The sequence below is a fragment of the Ovis aries genome, chromosome 5, assembly GCF_016772045.2.
Source record: "Ovis aries strain OAR_USU_Benz2616 breed Rambouillet chromosome 5, ARS-UI_Ramb_v3.0, whole genome shotgun sequence".
In the NCBI taxonomy this organism is placed as follows: Eukaryota; Metazoa; Chordata; class Mammalia; order Artiodactyla; family Bovidae; genus Ovis; species Ovis aries.
In genome coordinates, this window is record NC_056058.1 from 6905438 (window position 1) to 6916817 (window position 11380).

Here is an 11380-nt window from a genome sequence, read left to right on the forward strand (position 1 = left end):
ATTTATCAGAGACATTGAAAGCTCATTAAACTGAAGTTTTACTGAGCACAGACCAGGTACATTTTCTCATTTAATATAGATAGCTCCTATTGTTTTCCAGATCACAGTTCAAGAATAATTCATTTAATTCTCATAATAGCTCTTTGAGGCAGATGGAGAGAAATGGAGGTGCAAATAGGTGAGGAAATTGCTCAGTTTCACACAGTGTGGGTAGAGAAGGGATTTGAAGTCTATCAACCGACTCTCTCATCCTTTTGTCAGATGACTATGTTGCATTGCCTCAGAACACATACATGGTCTTCATGGAATCAGGAAAACAACAAGAACATTATTTCTACACAGTGTCTTGCCTCAGGTGCCTTGCACGGATAACTCCGGAGGAAGAATCTGATTGGTGCATTGTAAGTTAAAGAAGCACGCTGGTCCCAAGTGTTGTAGCCATGTGGTAGGGATCTTGTGGTGTCTGAAGCTCTGGGAAGAACAGGATTTATCAGAAGCGAGCAGAAGGGCAGAGCAGCAGGGGAAGGAAGCTCTGGTGAAGGAACATTTTGATTTTTGGAGGCAAACTGCTGCTGCTGCTGCTGCTGCTGCTGCTGCTGCTGCTGCTAAGTCGCTTCAGTCATGTGCGACTCTGTGCGACCCCATAGACGGAAGCCCACCAGGCTCCCCCGTCCCTGGGATTCTCCAGGCAAGAATACTGGAGCAGGTTGCCATTTCCTTCTCCAATGCATGAAAGTGAAAAGTGAAAGTGAAGTCGCTTAGTCGTATCTGACTCGTAGCGATCCCATGGACTGCAGCTTATCAGGTTCCTCCGTCCATGGGATTTTCCAGGCAAGAGTACTGGAGAGGGGTGCCATTGGGGATAGAAAGGTAGCAACTTTGGGGACAGCCAGTCACGGGTTCTACCATTTTGAAAGCTTTACCATAAACAAGTTTCTTAGACTGTTTCCAATTTTCTCAATGGGTAGTCTCAAGATACTCAAGAGAATGATCAAAACAGCACCTCCCCCACTACACTGATGAGAAGATTAAACTGTAGGAGGCCCAGAGTAGGAACTCAGCCAATGTCATTTGTCATTTATCAGGAGCAGCCCCTGGGGCAGAGCCAGGAGTGATGGAAGCTGACAACCTCCCTCCATCCAGTAGCTGACTTCTCTACATCACATGTTACTTCAGGAACAGTCTCCATGCAGGGAGCCAACTTCTCAGCAGTGACTGAATTCATCCTCATCGGCTTCTCCACCTTCCCCCACCTTCAGCTGATGTTCTTCCTGCTCTTCCTGCTGATGTACCTGTTCACGCTGCTGGGGAACCTGTTCATCATGGTCACCGTCTGGAGGGAGCGCAGCCTCCACACCCCCATGTACCTCTTCCTGTGCGCCCTCTCCATCTCCGAGGTCCTCTACACCTTCGCCATCATCCCGCGCATGCTGGCCGACCTGCTCTCCACCGACCGCTCCATCTCCTTCAGGGCCTGTGCCAGCCAGATGTTCTTCTCTTTCACGCCCGGCTTCACCCACTCCTTCCTGCTCACCGTCATGGGCTACGACCGCTACGTGGCCATCTGCCACCCCCTGCGCTACAACGTGCTCATGAGCCCCCGGGGCTGCGCCTGCCTGGTGGCCTTGTCCTGGGCTGGAGGCTTAGTTGTTGGGCTAGTGGTGACATCTTCCATTTTCCAACTCACTTTCTGTGGGTCTAATGAGATTCACTATTTTGGCTGCCATGTGCTGCCTCTCTTCAAGTTGGTCTGTGGGGACAACGTCTCTACCGTGGCCATGGGCGTGGGCCTGGTGTGTATCGCCGCCCTGCTGGGCTGTGGTCTCCTCATCCTCTTGTCTTATGCCTTCATCCTGGCCGCCATCTTGAGGATCCCTTCAGCCGAGGGCTGGCACAAAGCCTTCTCCACGTGTGCGTCCCACCTCACCGTGGTGGTCGTGCACTACGGCTTTGCCTCTGTCATCTACCTCAAACCCAAGGGTCCCCAGTCTCTGGAAGGAGACACGCTGATGGGTATCACCTACACGGTCCTCACTCCCTTCCTGAGCCCCATCGTCTTCAGTCTCAGGAACAAGGAGCTGAAGGAAGCTGTGAAGAAGACCTTCCTCAGCAAGCTCTAGCCAGAAAAAAAAATGAGATTATCTGCGAGGAATTTCTTGGAACTGACTAAATTGGATTATCTGATGCTACCATCAGAGATGGCACCTGTAAGCATGTAATAACCTGTGTTTGTCTGATGCTTTATGGTTTACAGGGACATTTGTAGGCTATATCTATGTGTTTGCAAAAATGGTTAAACAGTGTCATGCATATATGCAGGGTGGAAAGATGTATGAGATGATAATACACAGAAAGTCAGATTCATTGATTTCTTATCTGTTGCAGAGCACTTTGTCAGGTACCATTAACTTGGAATTTGTTCTTCTCCTGTGAGAAAGCAGGGTGGTGTAATTACTCCCATCACCATAAACCCACAGTGCCAAGAGAAATGGAAGATGTCAGGTCTCCACCTTCTTGTAGGCAGCAACAGGTAGCTACATCACAAATATTTTGAGACTACGGCAGACTAAACCAGATTGCAGCAGAGCACTCTAAATTTCAGCGTTGGTGATCTGTGCGGTTGCAGTTAGCAATGATAATATTCAGGTGGCGCTAGTGGTAAAGAATCCGCCTGCAATGCAGGAGACACACGAAACTCAGGTTCGATGGATCCCTAGGTGGGGAAGATCCCCTGGAGGAGGAAATGGCAACCACTCCAGCATTCTAGCCTGGAAAATTTCATGGACAGAGGAGCCTGGCAGGCTATAGTCGATGGAGGGTTGCAAAGGGTTGGACTTGATGACTGAGCATCAACCCACCACCAACATGCAGATTCAGAAAAAGTTGAGGAAATCTCCATGTTTCAAGTGTGAATCTCAAGCAGCTGCAGAGAGACAGAGAAGTCTGTATAATTAGTTCAAGGGAGAAAGTCCCATCGTGAGAAATTGCCTGCCGTGGAAAGAGTGTGAAGTGGCACAGCCACCAGGGGTAGTGAGTGCAGAGCCCAAAATGAAGGTGTGTCTCGTGGTCACATCAGTTTAAATATCCCCATTTGCACTAAGGGGGATAAGGTGATTCTTGAGAGTCCCTTGGACATCAAGGAGATGAAACCAGTCAATCCTAAAGGAAATCAATCCTGAATATTCATTGGAAGGAATGATGCTGAAGCTTGAAGCTCCAATACTTTCGCCACGTGATGTGAAGAGCTGACTCACTGAAAAATACTCTGATGCTGGGAAGGATTGAAGGCAAAAGGAGAAGGGGATAGCAGAGGATGAGATGGTTGGATTGCATCATGGACTCAATGGACATCAATTTGAGGAAACTCCAGGAGACTGGAAGACAGAGGGGCCTGGTGTGCTGCAGTCCATAGGGTCACAAAGAGTTGGACACGACTTAGCGACTGAACACCAGGAACATCCTTCCCACCTCCATGTCTGCTCATCCATTCTCTACATCTGCTTCTCTATTCCTGCCCCGCAAATAGGTTCATCTGTACCATTTTCCTGGAGTCTACATATATGTATTAATATGCAAGGTTTTTCTTTCTGACTTACTTCACTCTGTATGCTAGACTCTCCTCCAATCAAGTCTTTACAAATGACCCAATTTTGTTCCTTTTTATGACTGAGTAATGCTGCAGCACGAGTCCCAATAAAGCCTTGCTTGAATTTTTTGTCTGACCTCTTCTCAGTTCCTGATGACCCACTCCAGTATTCTTGGGTTTCCTTTGTGGCTCAGCTGGTAAAGAATCCGCCTGCGATGCGGGAGACCTGAGTTTGATCCCTGGGTTGGGAAGATCCCCTGAAGAAGGGAAAGGCTACCCACTCCAGTATTCTGGCCTGGAATTCCATGGGGTCGCAAAAGAGTCAGACATGACTGAATGAATTTCAATTCAATGAGTCCAAGAACCTGGATTGGTAACAACTGGTAGGTGAACAAGATAGTGCTTATAACAGCATAGTGGTTATAGGCAGTAATATTATTATAAACTTCAGAGTTGTTGAAACACTATTCCCACTACACACACAAAAAGAGACAATTATGTGATACAGTAGAGGTGTTATTAGCAAACACTACAGTGTTTTGCTGAAAGGCTTCACTTTCGTCTCAGGTTCAAAGGATTTGTTAATAAAATAAGCCACTCTCATATACAAATAAATAATATAAATATTTCTTAGAGAATTATCTTGCTAACTTTCGAAAAGAGAAATAGAAAGACCAGAGAATCACCAAATTGGGTTCTGACCAACATCCAGACTTAAATAGCGCTGGGAAGCCCTGTGTCAGCACATTTGGAATCCCAACTGGGAAAGGGTCCCAGGCAGCGTGTCTGCTCCTTGGGTGAGATTTCCAAGACTGCAGTTGTGGTGGTGGTGGTGTGGGGTGGTTTCCTGCTTATAATCCCAGGATAGTCAGAAACGGATATTATCATCAATCTGTGACCAAATTAAGGTTCTGGTTTCATGTTAATGCTGTTTGTTTTGTTGTGTAAAACTTGCGATGTTGCCAAGCCTGGGGCTTGGTTGGCCAGGCCCCCTCCAAGGGCTCAACAACCTCAAGATTTCTCCCTCATCTAAGGTGCTGAAAGTCTTGCACTCGCAGCAGGCTCAACATCATCACCATCACTCCCAGTCAGGGCAGTGTCCAGGCAGGTTAGAAGCAAGGTCAGAAGCCTGCTCTGCTTTGTCTCTGAAGCCTAAACAAGACTATTCATTTAATTTCCCTAAGAAGTGGTAACCATATTGCGATATATAAATAGATCAAATCAGCACACTGTATACCTTAAACTTACACAATGTTATACATTAATTATATCTCAACTTCTTTTGCAGTGTAGTTTATTAACAATGTGTTCGTTTCTGATGTGCAGCAAAGGGATTCAGTTATATATACACATGTACCTATTTTTTCTGAAGCTATTTTCCCATTTCGATTGTTACATAATGCCTCTCAATTTTTAAAAAGCTTCCTTGATGTATTTAAATGATTTCCAAATATGAATTTATGCTTTTTTGTTTTAATTTATTTTATTGGATGAAAATTTTTTATAATATTGTGATGGCTTTTGCCATACATCAACATGAATCAGCCATAGGCATACATGTGTCCCTTCCCTCCTGAACACCAGGGGCTCCCACCTCCACCCCCCATCCAATGAATAAGGAAGTTGTGGTACATATACACAATGGAATATTACTTTGCTATAAAAAGAATGCATTTGAGTCAGTCCTAATGAGGTGGATGCACCTAGAGCCTTTTATACAGAGTGAAGTAAGTTAGAAAGAGATAGACAAATATCATATATTAATGCATACATATGGAATCTAGAAAGATGGTACCAATGATCCTATGTTCAGGGCAGTGAAGGGGACACAGGCATAAAGAACAGACTTGTGGATAAGTGGGAGGAGAGGGTGGGATGGTTTGAGAGAATGGCATTGAAACATGTACATTACCATATGTAAAATAGATAGCCAGTGGGAGTTTGATGTATGCATTTATTGAAAAATAACTCTTTATAATACTTAATGAACACTAGTTATGGTTCTGTTATACACAGCAAAAAGTATAATTAAAAAACACAAGCAATTAATTAGACAAAGTAGCCAGAGTTAAAGGAAAAGAAAATATGTGTATTTATGTTTAGGTTGATGGGCTTTCCTGGTAGCTCAGCTGGTAAAAATCTGCCTGCAATGCAGGAGACCCTGGTTTGACTCCTGAGTTGGGAAGATCCCCTGGAGAAGGGATAGGCAACTCACTTCAGTATTCTTGATCTTCCCTGGTGGCTCAGACAGTAAAGAACCTGCCTGCAATGCGGGAGACCTGGGTTGGGTAGGAGGAGGGCCCAACTGGAGGTGGGCATGACAACCCACTCCAGTATTCTTCCCTGGAGAATCCCTTAGAGGAGCCTGGCAGCCTGTAGTCCCCAGGGTTGCACAAAGTTGGATATGACTGAGTGACTAAGCTCACACACGTTTAAGTTGAATAGTAAACCATACCTCATTTGTCCGAAAGTTGAATTCAGTCCTTCTTTATAAGGTGAGCGGTAAAAACCTCTCATGTTAACATGAAGTGTGAGGATGTGGAAACAAGTGCAGTCAAAACTGGGGAACCCTGAGCAGCCTCCTTTGCAGAATATACGGCAGGTTTCCTGTTATTCTTCACATGTGTTATCTCATTACATATGTGAATGAGCCTTACAAAGAGGGATCAGGGCAGATAAACTCACACCCACTCCATCTGATAGAGGGGAGACTGAGGCTCAGAATGGTTGTATGACTCGTCCAAGGTCACTCACCTGAGGCTTCCAGTGTTTGTCTTTCCATCCAACCCTTTACACATCACTTTCCTGCAATATGATAGATCCACCTCTTAGAATGGGCTTCCCGGGTGGCATTAATGGCAAAGAATTTGTCTGCCAACAGAGATGCAAGAGACATGGGTTTGACCCCTGGGTTGAGAAGATGCCCTGAAGAAGGAAATGGCAACCCCCTCCAGTATTCTTGCCTGGAAAAGTCCACGGGCACAGGAGCATGGAGGGCTACAGTCCATGGGAGTGCAAAGAGTGGCACATGACTGAAGCACTCGTGCAACCGTCACACTTAGAGAAAAGTTGAAATAAGAGAGTTGCTGTGTGGTAAAGAATCTGCCTGCAATACAGGAGACCAGGGTTCAATCCCTGGGTCAGGAAGATCCCCTGGAGGAGGGAATGGCAACCCGCTCCAGTATTCTTGCCTGGAGAATCCCATGGACAGAGGAGCCTGGTGGGCTGGTGTCCATAGGGTTGCAGATTGAGACATGACGGAAGCTACTTAACTTAACACACACACATGCACCTCTTGGGATGGCTCAGAGAGTTAAATAACATCCTCTATGTAGGGCAACTGACCCCGATTGGCATGCAGTAAGGACCCAGTAAATGCCAGCTTTCAAAGAGCTATTTAATAGTTACCTATGGCCTTCTGTGTCTCAACTCTTGTGCTAGTTTTGAGAGTACAGATCTGTTGCTAGTCTCTCTCTTTGAAGAGTTTCCATGGTGCTTAGTGGCAAGACACACAGAGAAATGTCAGTGCTCTCACCAAGACATGGACTAGGTTCTAGCGTTAGTTAGTGTGTTAGTCACTCAGTCATGTTTGACTGCGACCCCATGGACTGTAGCCAGCCAGGCTCCTCCGTCCGTGGAATTCTCCAGACAAGGATACTGGAGTGGGTTGCCCTTCCCTTTTCCAAGGGATCTTCCCAACCATTTCTTCTTCCAGGGAATCTTCCTGACCCAGGGACCAAACCCTGGTCTCCTGCATTGCAGGCAGATTCTTTACTCTCTGAGTCACCAGGGAAGCCCAGACCAGGTGCTAAAGGCCATCAAAAGGAGTGTGACTCTGCAGCTTGGGAGCACCAGCCAGGTTGCCCTTCATTCCTGTACTCCAACAGCTCTCACTAGTGACCCCTTCAAAGGACACTTGGGACTTTTTGGAGACATTTTTGATTGTTACAACTGGAGGAGGGGGAGATGTGCTATAATGTCCAGTGGGTCAAGGCCAGGGATAAAAAATAGTCACAAACTAAAAGTTGAGACTTAGGTTTTATTTGGTGGAAGATGCTTGCTCCCTGGAAGAAAAGCTATGACAGACCTAGACAACATATTAAAAAGCAGAGACATTACGTTACTGACAAAGGTCCATCTAGTCAAAGCTATGGTTTTCCCAGTAGTCATGTATGGATGTGAGAGTTGGACCATAAAGAAAGCTGAGTGCCAAAGAATAGATGCTTTTGAACTGTGGTGTTGGAGAAGACTCTTGAGATTCCCTTGGACTGTAAGGAGATCCAACCAGTCCATCCTAAAGGAAATCAGTTGTGAATATTCATTGGAATGGCTGATGCTGAAGCTGAAACTCCAATACTTTGGCCACCTGATGCGAAGAACCGACTCATTGGAAAAGACCCTGATGCTGGGAAAGATTGAAGGCAGGAGGAGAAGGGGATTATAGAGGATGAGATGGTTGGATGGCATCACTGACTGGATGGACATGAGTTTGAGAAAGCTCTGGAAGTTGGTCATGGACAGGGAAGCCTTGTGTGTTGCAGTCCATGGAGTTGCAAAGATTCGGACACAACTGAGCGACTGAATTGAATTGAATGAAGCCCAGGAGGCAGCATCTCAAGTGGCCTTGAGCAAATGACTCAGTGGAGGTGAGGGGAGAAAACAGGTTATATAGGTTATATAGAAATTTTGTAACAAGGGCAGGTAGTCTGAACATCAAAAGATTATTATTAATTAAAGAAAACCAAATATTCCAAGTAAAGGAATTCAGGGCTTTTCTGTGTGTGGGAAGATACAAGAATCTGGGCTCACTGAAATCTTTCCTTTCATAGGCACCTCACCTATCTCGGGCCAGTTTCCTGTGTTTTTCACATTCCTGAACGTCCTTGGGGCTCACTGTTGTCGTTTTTCAGTGACTAAGTCGTGTCTGACTCTTTGTGACCCCATGGACTGCAGCACACCAGGCTTTCTTGTCTTTCGCTATCTGCCAGAGTCTGCTCAAACTCATGTCCATTGGGTTGGTGATGCCATCCAAATATCTCATCCTCTGTCTCCCCATTCTTCTCCTGCTCTCAATCTTTCCCAGCATCAGGGTATTTTCCAACGAGTTGGCTATTTGTGTCAGGTGGCCAAAGTACTAGAGCTTCAGCTTTAGCATCAGTCCTTCCAATGATTATTCAGGGTTGATTTCTTTTAGGATTGACTGGTTTGATCCTCTTACTGTCCAAGGGACTCTCAAGAGTCTTCTCCAGCATGACAACTAGAAAGCATTAGTTCTTCAGCACTCAACCTTCTTTATGACCCAGCTCTCACATCTTTACATATAAGTTCCTATAGGGCTCACCGTAGGGAATGGGTATAGTCTGATGGCTGCCAGAAGGTATTTTTCTCCTTCCAGAGTGTCTTTAGGGCTCACCAACTCACACTGGAGGGCTGCAATTGCCAATGATTGTGACCTCCTTGTTTACTGATATGGCAGGAAATAGTCCATCTCTCATAGAGAATAGACCCCACTGCAAAGATGAGCCAGCTTCAGATGTCAGCAGTGCCAAGGATGATAAACTCTGCAGTATTTACTTAAAAAGTGCTTCCCAGGTGGCTCAGTGGTAAAGAATCCACCTGCCAATGCAGGAGATGTCGTTCAGTTCCAGGGTTGGAAAGATCCCCTGGAGGAGGAAATGGCCCACTTCCATATTCTTGCCTGGGAAATCCCATTGACAGAGGTGCCTGACAGGCTACAGTCCACGGGGTCTCAAAGAGTCAGACACGACTGAAATGACTTAGCACACACACAAGGGGAAGTCTAGTAGGGTTAGGACTAGGTGCAAGCAAATCCCCTTGACAACTAAATTTAAGGGACCATCACACAATTCAGTGACCAAGAAAAATCGCATTTCATGCAATATTTTTAAAAATCAAAATTAATGCAAAAAATTCACAACAAACAGAGTATCAGCATTTTAAACAAAGATGGGCTACAACTCTGCACTTTCATCAACCTGCCTCAATCTTCTCGCTCTGATCCAGCCCTTGGGGTCTAGAGTATGACTCTTAATTCTATGTACATTCACTAAGTTCAACTTCTTTGGACGTTTTTTATTGGTAAATTAAATTAATACCATGTAAAAATTAATAAATTTGTAAAGCAAGTAATACAAAATATGGTAAAGGAGTAAAAACACAGTTTATTAAATTTCAGAATGCAATGACATTAGTCAAACTAGAACGAGTTGATTTTCTTCTTTAGTGATCCCAGGGAAGCACACTGGCCCTTCTTGGATATAATTCAGAAGTCACCTATGCTGTCAATTCTCTCATGTTCACATAGTGTGATTCTTACCCATTTCCCAGGATGATCCGTGTATTCTAAAATGTCTCCAGATTTGTGATCAGTCATGGAGCACTGGCTATACCCTGGGGCTTGTGCTAGCCACTTAATCATCCATTGTACATAACATTTTCAAGAGGCAGTCCTTACCATTTGGGACTTCTTCACAATTTATAGTAGAGACAGGGGATGGTTCCAAATATTGCTAATGAACTAACACGAATCTTTCAATACAACCCAGGAGCCTGACTTTATAAAAGGAGTCAAAATTATTTTTAGCCCAAGCAACTTTGTATTTAAACACAACACTATTTTTATATTAATACACCTGCTAACAAAACCAAACACAAAAAGCATATAGCCTGTTTCATTAAACTTAAGACTTGTCTCCCTGGGCCCCTCATATCTGGTGTTTCTTCCTAACCGCCTGAGAGCAGCATATTTTAAGCTTTGGCTTCATGTCATTGATGTCTGCTAAAGTTGGTCTCTTTTTTCCAATCTAGGTTTTCATCCCTTCCTGGAACCGACTGGCCTCTCCTCCTCATAACCCTAAGAAATGAACGCCTCTGAGCCCCAGCTCTAATTTAATGAATTCTATTTTTTCCACTTAAGGAGCAAGCAGCTGATAGAGAGTCAAGTAGGAGCTACCTCTTGCTTATAATGTGGCTGAATAGAGGTCACTCATTTTTTGCAGGCTCAACTCTATGCTGTTGTTGTTGTTTAGTTGCTAAAAGTGGTGTCCAACTCTTTATGACCCCATGGACTGTAGCCCACCAGGCTCCTCTGCCCATGGGATTTCCTATGCAAGAGTACAGGAATGGGTTGCTAGTTCCTTCTCCAGGGGATCTTCCTGACCCAGGGATCGAACAACCCAGGTCTCCTATATTGCAGGAGGATTCTATACTGAGCCACCTGGGAAGGAAGCCCGTGGCTCAATCAATCAGATTCTCATTTTCCTCCACTCAAAAATATGGGTAATAATAGAAGTGGGTGTAACATACGTGTGCATGCGTCAGTCGCTCAATCGTGCTCAATTCTTTGCAACCTCACAGAGTAGCTTGCCAGGCTCCTCTGTCTGTGGGATTTATTTTTCAGGTAAGAGTATTAGAATGGGTTGCCATTTCCTCTTCCAGGGGATCTTCCTGACCCAGGGATCTAACCTGCATCTCCTGCATTGTAGGCAGATTCTTTACCTCCTGAGCCATCAGGGAAGCCCATAAATACAGGTATATATGGATTTATTTTGTGAGTTTGAGAAGCTAATGCATATGAAATCCTACCACAATGTATGGCAAACTGCAAGCACTCATATATGATAGATATTCTTTTTTATTTTCTTATTTTTTTTTATTTTTTTTAATTTTAAAATCTTTAATTCTTACATGCGTTCCCAAACATGAACCACCCTCCCACCTCCCTCCCCATAACATCTCTGTGGGTCATCCCCATGCACCAGCCCCAAGCATGCT

At 44.8% G+C, this 11380-nt stretch overlaps 1 protein-coding gene across 1 annotated transcript; it reads left to right on the forward strand.

Annotated features, from left to right (window-relative positions):
* Window positions 1–1180: 1180 nt before the first annotated feature.
* On the forward strand, window positions 1181–2120 carry LOC101119724 (olfactory receptor 10H1-like). The gene has a single exon (XM_012179116.3). It carries the CDS (start codon window positions 1188–1190, stop codon window positions 2118–2120), a length of 933 nt encoding a protein of 310 aa, XP_012034506.2. The 5' UTR covers window positions 1181–1187.
* The last annotated feature ends 9260 nt before the right edge of the window (window positions 2121–11380 follow it).

Bases quoted from the DNA above. Each gene is read 5' to 3' on its own strand.
- LOC101119724 (XM_012179116.3), top strand. From the start codon at position 1,188: ATGCAGGGAGCCAACTTCTCAGCAGTGACTGAATTCATCCTCATCGGC.